The sequence below is a fragment of the Mesoplodon mirus genome (assembly GCF_964341445.2).
Source record: "Mesoplodon mirus genome assembly, chromosome: 20".
NCBI lineage: Eukaryota > Metazoa > Chordata > Mammalia > Artiodactyla > Ziphiidae > Mesoplodon > Mesoplodon mirus.
This window is the reverse complement of record NC_138996.1, coordinates 24,460,244-24,482,354: the sequence shown is the minus strand read 5'-3', so window position 1 is coordinate 24,482,354 and position 22,111 is coordinate 24,460,244. Positions and strand designations below refer to the sequence as shown.

The 22,111-nt window shown below is 37.8% G+C and overlaps 1 protein-coding gene across 21 annotated transcripts in view; it reads right to left on the bottom strand.

The window, feature by feature from the left end:
- PCM1 (pericentriolar material 1) overlaps window positions 1-22,111 on the bottom strand; it is a 90,521-nt gene that overhangs the window by 32,771 nt on the left and 35,639 nt on the right. For all 21 annotated transcript variants that reach the window (XM_082608525.1, XM_082608539.1, XM_082608526.1 and 18 more), the window contains 10 exons: window positions 18,248-18,402; window positions 17,974-18,103; window positions 16,520-16,660; window positions 15,795-15,985; window positions 14,242-14,445; window positions 12,204-12,423; window positions 11,969-12,114; window positions 11,252-11,439; window positions 8,289-8,460; window positions 5,867-6,225 (listed from right to left, as the gene is read on the bottom strand). In XM_082608525.1, coding sequence (XP_082464651.1) covers window positions 5,867-6,225; window positions 8,289-8,460; window positions 11,252-11,439; window positions 11,969-12,114; window positions 12,204-12,423; window positions 14,242-14,445; window positions 15,795-15,985; window positions 16,520-16,660; window positions 17,974-18,103; window positions 18,248-18,402 — 1,906 coding nt within the window. The remainder of the gene's footprint in view (window positions 1-5,866; window positions 6,226-8,288; window positions 8,461-11,251; window positions 11,440-11,968; window positions 12,115-12,203; window positions 12,424-14,241; window positions 14,446-15,794; window positions 15,986-16,519; window positions 16,661-17,973; window positions 18,104-18,247; window positions 18,403-22,111) is intronic.

Here is a 22,111-nt window from a genome sequence, read left to right as displayed (position 1 = left end):
GGAATGACTTAAAATTTTATCTAACCTACCACTATGATTACATGACTTCTGTCCTGTAATGTGGTTGATATAATCAATTATGTTGACAGATTTCCTGATAATAAATCACAATTACATTTCTGTAATAAACCCTGTTGACAAGTCTAATATTCTTTTCATATACTGGCAGGTTAAATTTGCTAGTATTTTACTTTTGAATTTACATTAATAGCTGAGGTTAAACTACTGCTTTCTTTACTGAACTGTTACCTCTCCTTTTCACCTTCCCTTATATAAAGGTCTCTATCTGATTCATATGTTGTCTCTATAGTTTTCTTCAGATAGGATACACCAGTATCTTCTTTCAGCTTGACGGGTAAAGAGTCTCTTGTCGGACAGTAGGATTCTTGAGTTGTAGTCCCTTTTTGTCCACGAATGGATGTCATTTCACTTCTACTTTTTTAGGTTTTAAGTAAGACTGCCTGATGTCAGTTTGTTTTTTTCATTATATGTAACTTGTTCTTCCAACCTGGAAGCTTAGAGGATTTTTACTTTTTCCTCGGAATCCAGGAACTGTATCAGTCTAGACACAAGGGAGAAGGGATGTGTACTTTCTCTCCCTTCCTCCTGGCTGGGCAACAGTCAACTATTTTGATCTGCGGTCTCGAGTCTTTCTTCATTAAAGATTCCCCTTTATTATTTGTTGAATTACTGCCTCTCCATCTTTTTTTTTTCTCCTTTAGAACTCCTTGTATATCAGATCTCCAAGATTTGTCCTTAAGCCTCTAATCATTTCCCTCTTTATTTTATCTCTTAGTACTTTTTGCTCTGTGTAATGACATAGTTCTTTCCTTTAATTTTCTAGGCCAGTAATTTGGAACTTAATAGCATTTGTCCTCTTTTTCAAATAATCTAAACATTAAATGTGAAAATCATTTTTTCTAGTTCTAAAGAATTTGTTATAATTCAATCTGTTTTAAAAATAATTCATTCTGCTTAAGTATTCTTATCATTTTGCTCAAGTGAGTATTTCCTTCGATAATTCTGTTTTTACTAGATTTTACCTGTTCTAGTGGTCTGCTTCTATGACTTCTCTCTGGCTGCTGGTCCCTTTTATGTGCACTGTTATGCTCACTGGGTTAGCCCCGACTCTTATCTACCCTTCAGGCTGGACCCGACTGCTGGGCAGCTTTAATGGCAGCATGCTGGCAGTGCTTGGGAGCCTCATGCCCGTGGTGAAGCAATGGTCTGGCTGGCAAGCTGTCAGCCCCCCATCAAGACAATGAAGAAAGAAGCCTCTCAATCCCTCAGGCTCCTCAGCTGCAAAGGTAAATGCTTTACCGTGTTCAGGGTAGAGGATGCCGCCTCTTTTTTCAGTGACACCCTTTCCCATTAGTACTTTGAAGTGGCAAAAGACTGCTACTCTTGGAAGGGAGGGAAGCGCCCTCCCTGTGGAAGGAGGGGTTGCATGGATCTCCTCCAACCAAGCTTTCTTTAAGAACCACAGGGCTCTGATTTTTGCTCACTCTCTGAAAGAGCCAGCAGAACCTAAAGCCTTGCTGCTTATCTCTCTAGATCACAATGGCTGCTCTGTTAATAACAAATTAGTTCCCAATATACTGTCAAATTATTCTCTGTGATATCCTATCTGGATTCAACTTCCCTTTCTTTCTCTAAGGCCATCATTCAAGTTAGGACTTCAGCATCTCATGTACAGGTTCCTGATTTCTTTGTTGGTCTCTCAGACTCTCAAGCCACTCTCATTCATTCTGCATGAAACTTACCAGAAAAAGAGCCCTGTTGGTTACTTTGGACTATTACATAAAAAAGCAATAAAAGGTATGATTGCCAAGAGTAATATGTAAAATGATATAAATGGTAGTACTATTGCTTATTTAATTAACAACAAACATAGCTCTGAAGAAAATAAAGTATGTTATTCTAACAAGAACATTTATATAAATGAAATTAAGCTTCTAACTGCTGTTACTGAATCATGTGAAAAGTGCTGAATGGATTCTAATCAAAATTAAAATATATATTATGTAGCATACATAAAATTCTCTTTAGGGAGTCCCAGTAGTGAGGGGAAAAAAAAAAATCAGTCACCCTCCAAAAGAGCTAAGACTGTGAAGAGAAGCATGCTATAATTTTTAAGATGCTATAAAAAGAGGGGAAAAAAAAAACCCATGGTTTTATATGAGTCCCAATTTTAAAATATCAAGGGCTAAATTTCCAAAGTTAAGGTACTACTGTTGATTAGTTTCTCTTTGGGGCACTTTAATAGTAATCCTCCAGGGAAAGTAGAAGATTTAATGAAAGTCAGTAATACTTCAGAGTAGCACTGGCCAGGCCAGCTGATATAACAACAGCAACAACGACATACGTTGGTCATTATTATAAGGGGTTATCTCCTGTTTTTCTCAGCACGAGTGGCTGACAGAGCTAGAAGGAAACAGTATTTCTAGTTGTGTCTCCATTACAGGCAAACAGCTCAGCCACAGCACTCTGGAGACCTTCCATGTACCTACACAGGCCACATCGGGAAGGACTGAACCGTCGCTGAATCTAAGTCTTGGCGGAAGGCCTTATGATTTTCCTCTCTTTCCCCTGAAAGGCTATCATGAGAGAACTTCTCATCTCCTCCTGGGCTCTGATGAAAACATGAGACCGGTTCGCCTCACCCCCTGAGGGTACATCTCCATTCTCTACTGTGGCTTAGCTACAGCACAGCATTGGCTCCTAGGCTACAGGGTGCCCCACCACTCATGATGCAACTATCATCTGGCCCCTTCTGTTTCAGCGTCGCCCTTGTGGTGAGTGGAATAAGGGACACAGGGAGCTGGCACCTTTGGCTACCCTTCCTTTCTCTGACTTCATTAAATAATAAACTCTGAATCTAAAATGGGCCACATCTGTCGGGGCTTATCTTGCCTAATGCTAGACATCCGTTTTATCTCAATCTTCATTAGTGAGCAAGAAGAGTGGGGGAAGAAAGAAACGAAAAGATTCAGGGCTGGGTGGAACCCAGAAGTCAGTATACTAACAGTCTCATCCAATTTCCCAAGACAAGAATGAAGACCATCTAGACTATATGCTTCTGCTCCTCTCTAATACCATCAAAAGAGGAAATGGGTCTGGCAGAGTGTAGCCAAATTATGGGCCTGTTAACCAAGTTATATGTCTGATAACTCAAGCACCCAGCAAGGCAAGAAGTCATGCTCAACTCATAAAGTCTGAATGTGAACTGAAGCTTAAAAGATAATTAGCACATAATTTGTAAAATCTTACTTTGCATGCAATAATATGTATCTTTACATATAAAGACCTTCTAAAGATTACCAGCATTGGTATATTACCATCATGTAAAACAAACTTAAATGAAGATCTAGCATGCTACTTCTGAAGGACTGTCAACATGTGCAAAAAACAAAGAAACAGCTCAAATTTGGAACAGTATAACTGGCTGTACTATATCTTTTAAGACAGCAGCTTAAGTCCCACTGTGCTGGCCTATCTGTCATATCCTACTTCCTTCCCCAGTTCTCTCATCTTCCCCTCTTGCTTCACCCTGACTCTGTATTACTCTTCCTACTGTTACTACAATTTGGAATGCTTTCCAATCTTCCCTCCATCGACCTCCATTCCTACTTCCTTTAAGACAGAGTAAACATTCTTTCTTCTAAGAAATCACGGCTATTCCTATCCCACAAAGAGAACAAACGCAACATAAGTTAGTGGTCTAGCTCAGCACTTCTCAGACTTTAACGTGCATAATTCGTATGAAAACATCGGGAATCTTGCTAATATGCAAACTGAAAGACAATGCGTACTGATTCAGTTGGTATAAGGTGGGGCCCAAGAGTCTGCATTTCTAATACGCTCCCAGATGATGTGGATGCTGCTTGTCCATGGTTCACATTCTGCATAGCAACGACTTAGCTCATGTGATTTTGCTACAAATTATTTTGACTCTGCATATATTAGTTCGGTTCTGCTATCAGGTCTTTTACCTTTGTGTGTGCACCTTAAAGTGGAGCTCCCACTAACAGATGGTCTTAAAGCCCTACTGAACAAATGTGAATGTGCATCCTTGGCAAGTATCTTTATACTTAAGTATGAGAAAAGAGAGCAGATAGATCACAATGTCAATCTTTGCCTTGAAGTAAAAGAAAAGCTGAATTGTATATCTGGAACCATAATTCTTCAGAATAAAGGGGTTTCAAAAATACAAATACACCAGGATTTCGAGGCTCAGGCAGACATGGCCATATGCTGGCTGAGTGCCCTCTAAGACCCTGCTACTCAAACTGTAGTCCACAGACTGACTACACTGTCAATGCTGATCAACAACGCATGGGAGAACTTGTTAGAAATGAAGACTATCAGGTCCCTCCTCAGACTGACGGAATCAGACTCTGACTTTAAGCAAGATTCCCAAGGAGATTTGTATGAAACATTATCAAGTTCAAGACGCACTGCCCTAGCACACTCAAAATAACCAGCTGAATGAGAGAATGCTGGGATAACAAAGGTTAGTTTCTTTCCATTTACTCATATGACAAAAAGCATTTTGTTGTAGCAACTACGTTAATAAGAAGTTCAGAGTTACCCTGAGGGCCTCTCTCAAAATGGTCACTATCTACTTAAATCTTCTCTAGTGGCACCAAGAGTGACCACGGAGAAGGCATCGTAGTTGTATTTGCATTCATTTGAATGGTTTCAGATCACTCATCTACTAAGTAATCAGCTCCTCCCAGACCTACATAACTGAAAAATGATTTCAAGGATGATAATGTTTATGCTGAGAAAAATGTTAGCCCTGTTCACGTTTGCTTGTTTAACCATGAAATCAGATTCTTCACATGGGAGTAGGAGTAGCAGCCCGGGACTTTAGGAAGCATGAGGTACTGAAATGAAAAAAATGCACACGTATTCTTTTTCACATCCATAGTTGTCATCAGATTTTTCAAGGGTTCCATTATCCAAAGATGGCTGAGATGAATGCTGCCAAAGCTTACAAGTGGATTTTTAACTGCAGAGTGTCCCAGGACCTTTACTACACTTATAATGTACTGTGAGCTTCCAAGAGAGGAAGTTAGTGGGTGCAGTGAGTTTTCACAATTTTCTGATTATAAGCCTAGAATATTTTGGTCTGAAGCAGCAAATACTATCTCCTTGAACGCAGAACAACCTTTCAAGGCCACAGCCAAAAAGTGTCCCTTGCAAACTGGAAGGAGCATCCTTTAACTATAATATTCCAGATTTTAGGTAGTAAATCAATTTTTAACCAGTGTTAGACTTCACTAAGTTCTTCAAAAATCATAAAAAATCTATTTTTTAAAAAAGTGGCATGCAGTGAACACTATAAAGAGAACTTTGATATTATACTCAATGACAAGGTTCAATAAATATGGATTCATGCTTTCTCCTATTCACTAAGGTTCAGTTCCTGAAGGACTAAGAGCAAACTTGTTCTGAAAGTGACTTCATCTACATGATAGCCAAAGACTGCAATGTAGTCAGAGGCCCGCATTTCTTTAAATGAATCCATCATGGATCTAGCCAGAAGTCACCAACGAGGTCTTGCACGTAATATTAAATGAGAGAACAGTAAAAGTTCCGAGCTCATAGGAGCCACATACATAGTAAGAAGTTTTAAGAAGCACAAAAAAGAATAAATGCCATGTTTTAAAATAGCTACACCATTAAACCCTATTTGATCAATTTCATTTAAAAAGTTCTCAAAGGTAACTAAAAATGACTTCGTTCAGGTGGGTCTACAACAGTGCCTCCTCATCAGCCACACCGAAATGATACACGCCAACATGTGAGAGTAAGGGTACCATCACTTATGCTGATCAAGTCAACAAATTTCAGTACTTACCAATATTTTTAACTCTGCTTTTCAGCTGAGTAGAATGCCTCTTCTTACTCTTTGATTTGGGAGTTTTATCTTTAGATGCCAGGCTGGCCTGTGCAGATGCTTTTCTTGACTTGAATGTTTTAGTTACTGTTGTTGGATCTACTGGGTCAGGCATACTGCTAAAGCTTTCTAACGACTCTTCATCAAATTGGCGTCTTCTCCTACTGGTATCTAATTGACTTTTGCGATTACTATTTGTTGTTTTCTCTACAGACACTGCACATCCAGTCTTGAGAAATGGTTTTTCTACTTCACCTTCTTGGTCATATAACCATGGTGTCCTACTGTTCTCCACCTCCTCTTCGGGCTGTTTTTGATTCCTTACCAATGAAAATAAGTTTTTATATATTATAATGATATATTTCTATATCTACTGAAAACTCCAGATATACTTAATTTATAGTCTACTAGTAGATTCAGGTAAATAAAAACTGTCAACAGGCTATAAAAATATTCCCACAAAATACACATTAAAAATGAAAATATTACACAGGCTAAGGTACTACATTACTTTAAACTTTAATCTTAGACCTTTCTCACTAAACCATTTTCACTACTGAGACTTCCAAACCAAAGATCCAGCATTCATGACGGAAAGAGTGGGAGGGTAAGATCAAGGGAGGATGGGACACACGAGGAAAAAACAAAAACCTTAAAGAAACAACTGAAAAAGAACCCCAGTAAAAAGTCTGGAAACATACATGGATCTGTGTCACCTAAAGCAGTTCAAATATAACCAGAATCTGGTGAAAACAATTGGCCATGTAACTAGTAATTTATTTCTCTGCACATTAAGTCTTATTTAGCCCTGTTAGCTTAGTGTCATTTTCCAAATTTTATCTGCTAAACATTGGCATCCCTTAATATGTTAATAGGTATTCACTGGTTACCTAAATCTGGGAAAAAATACGCAAAACAAAGTTAAACAGGTCTGCAGTACTTCTCAGAACTTTCAATATGCCAATGTGTTTTATAAATGTCTTCGAAGGGAACATAGTGAACACGTCTGAAACTTTTTATTACAGAACTTGACATGGACAACAGAGTTCCTAAGAATATACTTTGGGAGACATTGGTCTATAGGGATTAATTCAAGACAAAGATTAGCAAACCTACAGTTTATATGCCAAATTCAGCTTGCTGCCTGTTTTATTGTATGGCCTGAGAGCTATGAATGATCTTTATATTCTTAAATCGTTGAAAAAAAAATTAAAAGGAGAAATATAGTTTATGAGACATGAAAATTACATAAAATTCAAATTTCACTGTCCATAAATCAAGTGTTCTTGGAACACAGCAACTTATCTGTTTACATATTGTTTATAAATGCTTCTGTGCAAAAATGGCAGAGATAAATGGTTATGACAGACACTATGGCCTGCAATATTTACTACGTAGTCCTTTATAGGAACAGTTTTCTGACCCGAGCTAACAACTACAATGTTTTATCTGACCTCTTTGTTATCTCCAGCCATTTAATTCAGGGAACCTATAATAGCTGAAATTTTGGAAAGAGATGAGGTCTAATCTGAAGTAGGTCTAACATCTAAAATAATAATACCCAGATGCATCTTTTTTTTTTTTTACTACCAATTACATATAAACTATAGATAATAATGAAGTAGGGACCTTCCAATAGGAAGTGAATAGGAAGACCATTCACTAAAGCTTTGAATAAATGTTTATTGCTTGTGATGGAGATTCATTCAACCACCATTTCTCAATGTCAATTGAGCACTAAACACTGGTTTAGGCTCTGACAATAGAATACTTTCACAGAGTAACACAAGATTTAGTAGGAAAAAAAGGTTAGTGCAGATAAGAAAAGGAGTCAGGCAAGGTCAGGGAGGTCTACCACAGTATTCCTGGAGGTTAACACGAAGTTGAATTCTAAGAATTTTTGGTTAATTAAGTAAAAAACAAAACCAAAATGTTCATGATTTAACAATTAAACTGTCAAAATGCTAAATTAAGAGGCTGAGACATGCTACGAATCAAACAAAGGAACCATCACTTTGTAACAACTATCCTCCAGCAGTTAATATTAGTTTCTATTTCTACATCAATTAACAGTGAACTGGTATAACCTTAAAGACAGATATCAAATCAAGGCCAAAGACACTCTATGGGTTAGGTCATATCCTTCCAAAATGAACCTCACAGGACACGCTGATCAAAACTCTGAACCGCTCTTGTACCAGGGTTAGCAGCAGGTATACGCCTGAGTGACATCTGGTAAGATGTCAAAACTTCGTATTCCCAACACTATCAAGTCAGACAATCACAAACATCCTCCCCAATTACATTCTCAAATTACAGATAATTAGACGTAATCACAAAGTGATGTTTAAGCAAATAATGGATTATGTTTACAATCAAGTACCTTTGTTTTTCTGCTCCAACAGAAGAACTACTTTCAAAAGGTTTTGGAAAAGCCATGTATTCTGTTTTCCCTGAAGGATTCTGGGCTAATGGTTGCTGCTGTTCAGTGGGTGTAGAAATATTTTGAGAAAAATCTCCAAAATTACAAGGAAATAAAGGGCTGAAATTCATACCTAATAAATAAAAACAATGGGTAAGACAACAATAAAGAAGCACCTTTAGCCTTAAAATGAAATTTAAAAATAGTTTTAATTAAATATGCCATTCAAATCCACCAAAAGAAAAATTTGTGATTAAAATAAAGTAACACTCATTTATTCAATCACTGTTTTACAACTCAGTCTGCTATGTTTTCAGCATTGGTGATTCAAAGATAAATACTGATCCCCAACCCCTTAAGAGCTAAAAGTTAGCAAAAATAATGCTTGATATTTATCAGAGTATTACTGGGTACAAGACTCCACTGTAGGCACGTTACATGTTACTTCATTTAATGCTCAAAACAACACTGTGAAATAGGTATTATATTCATTTTACTACTGAGAAAATAGGTTTAGAGATCAAATGCCTAGTAAATGAAGGAGCAGGTTAGATCTCGGGTCTGCACAGCTCCAAAGCTTAGGTTCTTTACACTCTACGTGGGAAGTAAAATATAATCACATACTTAATATACAGTGCTGTATCACAGGTATTTACAAACGGCTACTTACAACTTGTGGGAGAAGGGGATCAGGGAGGGTTTCACAAAACTGAACTAGATTCACTGTGAAGAATGAAGTCTTCGTACAGGGCTGGCATGGGTATAAGGCATATTATGACAAAAAGGAACTGCATGTGCCATTTCTTACATTATTTGTTACTTAAATGCCTACTCAAAAAACGTCTGCTGGGACTTCCCTGGAGGCGCAGTGGTTAAGAATCCGCCTGCCAATGCAGGGGACACAGGTTCGAGCCCTGGTCTGAGAAGATCCCACATGCCGCAGAGCAACTAAGCCCATGCGCTGCAACTACTGAGCCTGCGCTCTAGAGCCCGTGAGCCACAACGACTGAGCCCACGTGCCAAAACTACTGAAGCCTGCGCGCCTAGAGCCTGTGCTCCGCCACAAGAGAAGCCACCATAATGAGAAGCCTGCGCACTCAAGAAAGAGTAGCCCCCGCTCGCCGCAACTAGAGAAAGCCTGCAAGCCGCAACGAAGACCCAATACAGGCAAGAAAGAAAGAAAGAAAGAAAAAGGAAGGAAGGAAGGAAGGAAGGAAGGGAGGGAGGGAGGGAGGGAGGGAGGGAGGGAGGAAGGAAGGAAGGAAGGAAGGAAGGACGGAAGGAAGGAAGAAAGAAAGAAAGAAAGAAAGAAATAGATTTTTTAAAAAGTCTGCTGCCAAGGGCCTCCCTGGTGGCGCAGTGGTTGAGAGTCCGCCTGGCGATGCAGGGGATACGGGTTCGTGCCCCAGTCTGGGAAGATCCCACATGCCGTGGAGCGGCTGGGCCCGTGAGCCATGGCCGCTGAGCCTGTGCGTCCGGAGCCTGTGCTCCGCAACGGGAGAGGCCACAACAGTGAGAGGCCCGCGTACAGCAAAAAAAAAAAAAAAAAAAAAAAAAAAAGTCTGCTGCCAATATTAATCCACACCTAAGAACTAAAAACCTTGTTAAATTGTTGACCGCCATTGCTTTTATAATCCTGTTAAGAAAATACACTGTATCTGTGCATATTCATGTTCACAAAGCCCTCCCAACCCTTTTCCTCTTCCTGTATTCTCTGGCAAACACCTTCAACTCCTCTCCCTTCATGACTCGCCTCACGTAACTGATCATCCTACCTCCAGAATGTCTTTAAAATTACTCCTTTTTCTTTACCGCTACCGCCGATGCCTTAGGTCAAGCTGCCATTCCTTCCCTGCTGTTACTGCAATAGCCTTCCAGTCACCGCCTTCCAGTCACCATCTATACCCTCAGCGCCTTCCCTCCAATCTCAATCAACACTATCGCTAGTGTAATCTTTTTAAAACATAAATCTCATGCTATTCCTCTGCTCAAAATCCTCCAACGGCCCCTCTAGTAAGCAGAGGAAAGTCTAAGCTTCTTTGCGCAGCACAAAGGCCTCCAGTGCTCTGCAGCCACATCAACTACTACTTCCCCTGTCATGGCCCTAAACACCAGCCACACTTCATGACCTCTAAATTCCCTAAGTAATATACTGTTCCATTGCTTTGTAACTCTAAGTGGTTCCATTAATCAGAAAGTCCTTTCCCTTCTAATCTCTCTGGAAAAAAATTGTATTCATTCTTTAGCTTTAATATCACTTTCTTTAGAAAAAAAGATTTGCTGATAATCTCTTGCCCCAAGGAACAGTAGGCCATTCACCTCATCTGCACCACTGCTACAGCACCCATGGCAAAGCACTAAGCATTTATTAACATTCTTAGCTTCTTCACTAGACTCTAAATTCCTTAAAGCATCAGGCTTAACATCTTTGAATCCCAGTCATTTATATAGTGCCTGGCACATGACAGGTACAGAAAAAGTCTGAATAAAAGCCTAAACTAAGTAAAAGTAAATATAAGCCTAAACCAAACACCTTTACTCTAGTGGTATATCTCCCTACTAAGGCACAAAGCTCCTCTACAAGAGCATTGCCTTATTCACCTCTCCTCTCCTAATACTTTACACAGTGCCTGATGTACACCAGCCAGTAGACAGGTTAATCCCCTTTCTCCTTGATAAATAGTTGTTGAGTAATTCAAAGGTAAAAGACTAAGCAATCATTCATAATTTACTTAATTTCATTAGCAACCACATTCAGTTTAAGCATTCACTATAAAGAATCAATGTAGAAAAGAGTTTATAACTTTCTTTGCAAACATTTCCTACCACTCCAAAAGGGACTGATAAAAATCCATGCAATAGACAAATGTTATTCTTAAACACTCTGCATTTATTTATTTTCATTTAAGTTTTCAGCCACTTACCTGGTGCAAATGATGAAAAATTAGTAAACCCCGGTAGGTTGAACAGATTTACAGGCTGTGCTGGAAAGCTGAAAGGACAAAATAAACTGGGAGTAGGAGGGTGTGATGCACTACTGACTCCTTCCTTGCTTCCAGGTTTTTCCGGATGATTCTGTTGGCGCATAAGTTCATTTAGCATTTGCTTCAACCTGTAAAAATTTAAGGAGTCAGTAATTTAAAGATCAGTTATATTACCATCTACGTAAAGTACATCCAGAAAGAATATATGTAAGACATGATTCAACAGTATGTGGAACAAACTGACTGCTCTGATGTTTACTACAACAATTATCTGCTTGTCCTGCATGCTTAGTTCAGTAACTTAGCCTTTGCAGTAAGAACTGTGCTTATTAGCACTTCTAACAGATAGTAGGCATAATTACAACAAACTCATTGTTTATATTGCTGTTTACAGCTTTACTGAGGTATAATTTACACACTATACAACCTACCTAAGGTAAGTGTAAAGTTGAGTACTATAAAATTTTTTTTAAAAGTCAGGTCCACGGTATTAAAAAGGAACATTGAGCAATATCTCTGCTTATAAAATTCTCAGGTGTCAGAATATTCGAAAATGATATTTGGTTCACGCTCTTTTCTCCCAGAAGGTAACTGTAAAACTCTTGCTCAGTTTTGGCACTTACTATACACTCTCACTACTTCTAAGAAACAGATTACCTTTGTACATTATTCTGTTGCCATGTTAGCTGGGTATAGCACTGGTTCAACTGGTGCATTATAAGGTGTACTTGAGGAGATGCAACATTGCTGGGCATAACACTGTAAGGGCCCGTGAGAAGAGTTTGTAGCAGACAAGACAGAGTCTGTGGAAAGAAAACTTTCAGAATAGTTGCCGATGACATGAGAAAAACGTGTACTGCTTCAAAAACAAGATAAAAAAATTCTACTTTACCTGCTGGTCTTGCATCAAAGTCTGACAAATACTGACACTGAAATCAAGTTGTTTCTTTAGCTGATTGATTTGTTCTTGCCACTGTTCTTTCTCTTCTACATAAGAGAGTTCTGACACCCAGCGAAGGTTTTCCTGACGCTGCATGCTGATATTCTGTTGTCTTGTCCTGGCTAAAGGACGATAATTTCCATCTGCTGAAAAAGGGCGATTGTTCTTCCACCTAACACAAGATTTAAAGCATTAGGTCATCTTATGTAATTATTTGTTTTTTAAAATCTGGCAATAAACCATGATACCCTGGTCCATACACCTGTATTCTCTTCACAGGACTTAAAATGTATGGAAAATAGAATGAGAAAAATTCTGGATTTCTAGTCTTGTACAATATCATTTTTCATTCCTTTCCAATCTTTTTTCATTTATGTTTTACCAAGAAGTGTCTATATAATTCTGTATTCTTCAAAATGAAAACAGTTATGGGACTTCCCTGGTGGCACAGTGGTTAAGACTCCACGCTCCCAATGCAGGGGGCCTGGTTCGATCCCTGGTCAGGGAACTAGATCCCACATGCATGTGGCAACTAAGAGTTCGCATGCCACAACTAAGGGGCCCGTGTGCCACAACTAAGGGGCCCACGTGCCGCAACTAAGGAGCTGGCGAGCTGCAACTAAGGAGTCTACCTGCCGCAATTAAGACCCAGTGCAACCAAATAAATATTAAAAATAGGGAAAGTCTGCCATTAAAAAAAAATGAAAATAGTTATAGTTATTACACCACAAGCATTTTTCCACTCTTCATGCTTTAAGCTTAGCCACATAACATTCCATCAAGTGGAATTACTTAACCATCTTTTATACATGAAACATTTTTCAGTTATAAATAAAAACGTAGTAAATATTTTTGTTGTTAGATCTTTTTCACTATCTATGATTTTTATTTTTGCTTAATTCCCCAAAACAAGAGTGAAGATCAAAGCTTATCAATCTTGATCTTATCTAGCTGGAATCTATCTCGACGACACTACTCTTGTGATACAATAAATATCATATTTAGTCTTTGTCCCAGGTTCCCAGCACAGAGCTCCTAAAACTCTTGGCCATCTCCTGAGTGATGACTGTCTTTTGTTATTCATAATGAGCTCCTTCTTGTCAGGCCCTAGTTATCTTCATGATGAGGGCTAGTCACCCGAAAAACCAACCAGGTGTTGGGGGTTGGAACTTTTAGCCCCATCCCCCAACTTTCATGGAGGGAGATTGAGCTTCATCGTCAATGGCCAGTGATTTAGTCAATTCTGTCTATGTAAAGAAACCTCCGTAACAACTCCTCAACAAGGTGGTTAGGACAGCTTCTGGGTCATGAACACAGTGAAGTGCTGGGAGGCTGGTGTGCCCAGAGAGGGTATAAAAGCTCTGTGCCCCTCCCCAACCCATCCCATCTCTTTCACTTAGTTGTTCTTGAGTACTATCTTTCATAAGAAGTCAGTAAACAGAAGTATTTTCCAGATTTCTATGAGTTGTTTTAGCAAATTATGGAACCTGAAGAGGGGCTGTGGGAAACACCAAATATGTAGCCAAGTCAGACAGAAGTGTGGGTGCCCTGAAGACTTGAGACTTTAAAGCGGCACCTAAAGTGAGGCACTTGGGCTTCCCTGGTGGCGCAGTGGTTGAGAGTCCGCCTGCCGACGCAGGGGACACGGGTTCCTGCGTGCGGTCCGGGAGGCTCCCACATGCCGTGGAGCGGCTAGGCCTGTGAGCCATGGCCACTGAGCCTGCGCATCTGGAGCCTGTGCTCCGCAACAGGAGAGGCCACAGCGGTGACAGGCCCGCATACCGCAAAAAAATAAAAAATAAAGTGAGGCACTCTTGTGGGACTGAGCCTCTTAACCTGTGGGCTCTGCCCTGACTCCAAGTAGTTAGTGGTGGAATTAAATTACATTGTAGGACACACACAGTTGGTTCAGAGAACTGAAGAACTGCTTGGAGTCAGAAAGACCTGAGACTCTTCAAATCAAGCAAAAAATTAAAACAGTGAAACTAACCTATTTTTAGTTTCCTTTACATTATAGGAGTTATGATTTGCGCTGCTAGGAGGACACACGGAAAAGCTATCATGGGAGCCGGCGTCTTGCTCCTCCTCCTCCTCGTCTTCATCTGTCCGAACAACTGCTTCAGAAAGGTAACCATCTTCATCTCCTTCTTCATCTAGTGCACACTGGGTAGAACCTCCCCAAGTTGCCATTGTTCTAGAGATTAAGAGACAAAACACATGAGATCATTCTGGAGATGAGCTAAATACTTTACCGCCTATTATGTACCAGACACTGTACCAAAAAAAGAAAAAAAATATATATATATATATCACTGCATCAAAAAAAGTGTATGTATATATGTATATATATATGTATATGCATATGTGTGTGTATATAAAATTTCATTTAGTCATAGTAACTATGAGATGGGTGGTACTCTCCAACTGCTGTTATAACCTGTTTACACTACCTTCCAGAAAACAATTCTTCATATAAATTAAACTAGTAATCATATCCCCTGGAACTTATTCCTAAATTAAACCCCTCTCAACTTTCAACTTTTCCTTGAGTCACAGTTTTCTAGATCAGAGTTATCCAGTAGAACTTTCTGCAATAGTAGTAATAATCCATATCTGTGCTGTCCAATAGAGTAGCCATTAAGTACACATGACTAATGAGCACCTAAAATGTGGCTGGTGTGACAAAGAAAATGAAGTTTTAATTTTATTTAACTTTAAATAGCCACCTACATCTAGTGGCTGCCGTACTGGAAAGCACAAGTCTAGACCCATGGTTCTCAAACCGAGATGTTTAACAAAACAATATAAAGAACTTTTTTAAAGTATAGATGTGTGGTACACAGAACACAATAAAATACTGAAGATATAGTTTGATCAATAAAATTCATATTGGCACTCCAAGAACAGGAATAGTTCTTTTATGAGTACGAAAGAGAGTAAGGTTTAGTGCAATGTTGCAGAAATGCCATCTGATACCAAAAGATTAGGTCATAACAAATTTGGATTTCAAAAGTTTAGATCTGAATACTACTATAAAGATAATTAACTGATCTTATAACCAATTCTTTTAGAAATATTCTAAATATGGAAATTTCAAACATAAATCCTAAAAACTGAATGTTTTATACAATAAAATGTTTTCAAATTCCTAGGAAATTTACAAATAGCAGATACTCAATTTAAGTTAAAAAAAAAGCACTTATTTCTGGCCTGACAGAAAAGCACTACAAAGTATCAAGCATTTTCTTTTTATAAACTTGAAACTTAACTAAGAAAATAAGGCTTATATACTCAAGAAAATCTGTATCACCGTTTGAGCAAGTGTCTTAGAAATTTTTTAAAAAGAGAGAAAGGTGATGCTATGAGAAGTTAGGACAGAAAGTAGCTGGATTTAGTCAAACTGAGTCACAAAGGTGATGCTTAAAACACAAGTCTCACTGCAACAGCAGATTTGTGCTATGATGCAGAGGGGAAATGAGGCTGCCTATCCTACAGGCTGTAAGTAGGTGATATTTTAAGAAAAGGTTTAAGCAGCTCTCTTACTTTTCTGTTCTACTCTGTTGAGGTGTACACAGGTTCTCAGACCCATCACTTCTCAGTGAAACAGCCACTGGAGATGTAGTTTCAGCCAGACCTTGCCTCCTCTGATGTTCAGCCATCAAAGCTTCAAGCTGCTTTCTTCTCTGTCGCAGCTCTTCCCTTAACATTTCGTGTCTTCGCATTTCTGACCACAACTGTTATTTTAAAAATTAAGTCAAGTTGGTGTAAATATCTGGACTTGTTTTAGCCTTAAAGAAAAACAGCCTAATACTATTGTCAATACCAACAAATATTTCTATTCTCACTCTATCCTTTTTACACTGAGACACCCAAGAAGGTCAAAATGATATTTTAGTAATAAGAAAAAATTAGGCAATCAGTAATTCTTTATGAAAGCAGGTAGCACCCAAGTATACTCTATCAACTATTAAAAGAAAAGAAAGTTACAATGTTTTCTATAAATCCCATATAAATAAAATGCCAAAGGACAGGTTTTTCTAACTGAAATGATTACTATTTACTATAACTAACCCTTACATATAATTCTGCCAAGTATTTGCTAATAAAGGGCAAGGCTATTTTGAAAATATACCAACTTAATTACTTTTTGGAAAAAATTATTTCTTCCCACAACTAAAAGACACATAATAGGCTACATTTAAAAACATGTTTCACAGATATTCAGTTTTCTTCCTTAAGACCCAGCAACAAGGTACAACATACAATACCTCATTATCTACCACTGAAGAATCATCATGTTCAAAAGCAGATTTGCTTGTACTGGCTTCATTTTCATTAACAGTTGGGGTTGAAGTAACAGCTGGCATATACTTTTTTGTGGGACAATGACCCACACTAGTGGCTGACAGCTAAAAAAGAATTAAAACTATTATGAGGAATTAAAGCAATTATATGTTAATTTCGTAAAAGCAATTATTTCACTGCTTCTCTAGGGCTCTAGTATCATATTTAATTTATTACCACCAGACTTCAATTGCCATCATGATCTAAAGAAAATCTGACATAAGCAAACAAAGATGAAAACACAGGCTAAAGTTGAACAGTAGTAACCAACCCTCCGAAACAAGAGACATGAGGGATAAAATGTTACTGTGGAAAATTTCACATACTCAACCCAACTCCGACATATATTCCTCTGCACATTATTTAGATTGGGAACGAGAAAAAAAGGATTAGATAAAGTAGAAAAGGTAAGTGTCTAAAAAATAAAGTTATATTAGAAATATCACTTGATATGTTTCCCTTTCTTTGAAAACAAAACCTGACTGAAGAATAAAGCTAACCAATAAAGTGTAGGAAAAAACTCAGAAAAGAATTGATATTCCCTTCCCATATTAACCTTCCTCCTAATTACCTGACGTGGTCAAAGACTGCACATTCTCTGTTCAACTCAAAAACCCATCCATAGGGTACTATTTAATAAGCATATATACATTTAATATTCAAACTACAAAAATAATATTTTAATTTCCCTAAAAAACTCATGATGGCTTAACAGCTTTATTATGTAATTTTCGGCCAGTAAAAAATGGAAATGCTAGGGCTTCCCTGGTGGCGCAGTGGTTGAGAATCTGCCTGCCAATGCAGGGGACACGGGTTCGAGCCCTGCTCTGGGAGGATCCCACATGCCGCGGAGCAACTAAGCCCGTGAGCCACAACTACTGAGCCTGCGCGTCTGGAGCCTGTGCTCCGCGACAAGAGAGGTCATGATAGTGAGAGGCCCGTGCACTGCGATGAAGAGTGGCCCCCGCTTGCCACAACTAGAGAAAGCCCTCGCACAGAAATGAAGACCCAACACAGCCCCAAATAAATAAATTAAAAAAAAAAAAAAAAAGGAAATGCTAGTCCCTTAACTCCAAGTTCAAGCCAGAATATTTTAATATAATACATAGTTATAAACACTCATGTTCTGAATCTACAGCCAGCCAGCCCAACAAGTGAAAGAATGGGAATAATTAGGGTCAATTCCTATGTGCTACCTTTCACAGTATAAATGTACATCCTTAACACATTTCATTTGTCCATCCATTTCATTAATCATAAAATTAAGATATAAATCTATCAAATTAGCACTAAAAAAGACAAAGAGTACTTTCAGTTGACACTAAGATTTTAAATATCTTTCTTCAGACAAACAGAAAGAAAGAAATTTCCTAATTACCTGTAGGTCAGGACATGCCTTTTGCAATGCTTGAATTTTCTCTTGAATCTCAATCAGTTTCTTTCTTTCTTCCTGCAATTGTTTGAGCTCTCTCTGTTGCTGCTGTAGTTTAGCCTCATAAAATTTCTCTCTATAATTAAATTGACATTATATTTGTGGACTCCAGTAAATCTGATGATAGCATTAAGCACGATGTAATACAGTACCTAGCAGAGTACCTTCTCTCTAACAGGCACTAAACTTTTATGACCTGAAAGCCAGAAGCTTAACATACCTTGCCTTTTCATTTACTCCAGCATCTTTCTGTGTTTTATTGGTATTTCCTCTAGCGTTATTTGCATTTTGTTTGGTGTCTTCTTCTGCTGGGTAGAAATCATCCAAATTTGAGGTACTGGCAGAGATAACTCCTTGATCTGCTGTATCATCATCCTAAAACAGCATCATTATATTAAAACAATCTTGATATCTAAAGACATTATCCAATTCATACCTTAGTAAATACAACTAGGTTGTAAAATTAACATAAAATTTAAAGCAGTAGGGAAAGCATATGATTTTGAGCAATGAAATTCACCCTCTACCAATGGCAGGAAATAAAGTACTAAAACTAAAAACAGTACATTAATAATTTGAGTTGCCAATTACCCAGCAATGGCAAGCACTAGTTTGCCTTTTCTTTCCTTGGCCAGATTCTAAAATCAAAGAAGAGCTTTCTAGAGAATATGAAAAAGATACAAAATATATCATTGGAGCTGGGAACTCTTGATATTAGACACTTTTTCTTCAGATGTGACTTTTACATTAACAATTTAACAACCAATGTCTATTATCACTTGTTCACTTAAAAAGCTTTCCATTTCCTCACTTTGGTCTTTAGTTTGCCAAACAAGTACCAATGGCTCACAATACAAAAATGAATGAGAATGTACCACCTCAAATCTGTAACTACTGGAAAAACAACAAAAGTTCATATCTTCCTAACAGTATATACGTATCTTCTGTTGAAATCAATGTGCTTATTAAAATGGAGGACTGGGCTGGCGGCGCATTGGTTAAGAATCTGCCTGCCAATGCAGGGGACATAGGTTCAATCCCTGGTCCGGGAAGATCCGACACGCTGCGGAGCAACTAAGCCTATGCACCACAACTACTGAGCCTGCGCTCTAGAGCCCGTGAGCCACAACTACTGAGCCCGCATGCCACAACTACTGAAGCCCGTGCACCTAAAGTCTGGGCTCTGCAACAAGAGAAGCCACCACAATGAGAAGCCCACGCACTGCAATGAAGAGTAGCCCCCGCTCACCACAACTAGAAAAAGCCCACATGCAGCAACAAAGACCCGACGTAGCCAAAAATATATAAATTTATTTTTTTAAAATCTTATTAAAAAAAATGGAGGATTGGAGGTAACCTATGACATTTTCTTAAAAACATTTAATATTGGGCTTCCCTGGTGGTGCAGTGGTTGAGAGTCTGCCTGCCGATGCAGGGGACACGGGTTTGTGCCTCGGTCCGGGAAGATCCCACATGCTGCTGAGCAGCTAGGCCCGTGAGCCATGGCCGCTGAGTCTGTGCGTCCGGAGCCTGTGCTCCGCAACGGGAGAGGCCACAACAGTGAGAGGCCCGCGTACCACAAAAAAAAAAAAAAATTTTAATATTGTATACTTTATATTTACTCATGCTTTCCCTGCAGAAATCAACTGAAACTTTAACCTTTGGAAATAGAGAGTTAAAGCTAACTTTGATTGTAAAACTGTCTAATCGATTTTAAGCTTACAGACATGGTGTTATTCTGGTCTTCTCATCAATCTAAAAGCTAATCTGATTTATTACTAAAATGGTAAGATTAAAAAGAAACCGAGTTGGGACTCAAAAACAGAGAAGCTGGATCATGAGGCATTTTCCCACAATAAAAAAGTGGAAAAACCAAAGTATGAAAAAAAAAACTACATAAAGTTTCAGATTGTCACATGAGAGTGTCTGACCAACTGAAATGATATAAACTCCGAAGCTAAAAGTAACTGACTAAAGAATTATTGTTTCAACACAGGCTGCATCACAGACTAAGGAACCATATAAGGGCCATATAAATTGTCTAAGGTAATCTATCAAGAAGAGTAATAATAATTTTTTTACAATCATGATAACTATATAACTGTTTAAACCTTCTCCTGAGTCTCTTGGGAAAGGATACAAGTAAGGGCACAAGCAAAAGAAGACTACCCTTAATAAAATAAGTAAAATGTATCAATCTTAAACATATAAAAACTTGGGGAGTTTGGATCATTTTTTTTTAATAGCTCTCAGAATGAGGACCCTTAATCCCTCTGTGTTGCAGTTTTCTCATTTTTCATACATGTTATTTCAGGTCTTAGAACACTCACTAAAGCAAAAGAGCTGCATTCAACATAAGCCTGAAATTAAGCTGATTCATCTATAAGCCACCAAGTTATTCATCATTTCTGATCTATTATTCCCACTCTGGGCAATACATCTGAGGAGAGGAGTCATAAAGAAAAAATGAGGAAGTAATTAACAAGTACAATGATGTTCAAGATAGCACGACCTATATTATTCTTTGCTCTAGAAGCTCTTCATGTTTTCAAATGGAACTACTGTCATAGGATCAAAGTTCAAAAAGTAAAGAAGATGTTTAGAAAAATCTCCTGTCCATCCCTTTCCCCAATTCTATTCTCCACAGGTAACCAGTGATATCAGTTTATGTATCTGTCTACAGTTATACTTTGAATATATAAGCAAAAATATATACATGTGTATATAAACCTGTATGTGTTTGTCTGTATACATGTGTTTATGCTCCTTCTTCCCTTCAACACACCTTCTTACAACAGGAAAACCTTAGAAAAAGCCAAAAGCCAATTCCAGTAATGGTTAAAAAAGCTATATGGTATCATTTTATAAAATAAAATGTAATCAAAGGTATAAGGAAATGGATTCATCCACCACTGCTTAGATATCAATTAATATAGTCATTCTGGAGAGCAATTAAGCAGTGTCCATTAAAATTAAAATGTGCATAAACTCTGGCAAAGCAATTCCACTTCTTCACATCTGCTCTTGAAAAACACAAATGCACCACAAAGCTTGTGAAAGAATGTTCATTGGAGTGTTGTTTCTAAATAGTGAAAAATTGGAAACAACAAAAGTAAACATCAATAGGATGTTAGATTAACTAAACTAAGGTCCACTGATACTACAGAAAACTATGTTGCAGCTAAAAAAGAACTGTATTTACTATATATATATACATATATATATAAAAAACATATGCAAAGTAGCATCTGTGAAGGAGAATGGGATTATGAATGAAGGCTCAGAGGGAGTTTACTAGTAGTGTTTCCCTTTATTTAAAAATGGGAGCACATTCATCTTTCACTTTAGTAATTCAAAATAAGTAGCATTCCAAAAGAAGTTGTGAATAACAACTGAATTTTTTTATTCACAAAAAAATTGCTATTCTATACATTAGTGTGGTTAAAATTTTAATGTTCTATACTTCATTTTTTTCAACCTAACACAAGCTAAGCAAACCTAAATGAAAACAAATCACTCATTAATTTTACCAGAAGTTTTTTGGCTTCCAAAAATCATATAAATTTCAATACTTTAGGAAGTCTCTCTTAAAGATATTTTTATAGTGATTATGTTACTGAGAAAAGAACATATATATATATATATATATATATATAAAAAAAACAGATGAAAAGGAATGATTTTAAGAAGTTCAATCATTCTTAGAAAGTTTTATACCTAGTCTAATAAACTGCAAAAAGCCTTTGGACCACATCAGTCAATACAGAAGTGTTAATAGTTACATAATTTCACGTTCATACATTCAAATAGCTTTTTAAAATTTACAACTAATAGTTCCAACTTTACTTGTTTGGCCTTACTGAATAAGACAATATGGTTTTTCTTCTACATCAAGTGAGTTAAGATCTCAGCCAGAATGTCAGTCTCAACTCTGGCTCTGACAATGGTATAACTCTGGTCAGTTAACACCTTTAATCTGTGTATCTGCCTCACTGAGATGTTACCAAGTTCTACGTGATATAGAACTGGGGTCTCCAGCAAAAAAAACAAACAAACCTGTTTTTGTAATAGTTATACTGGTACA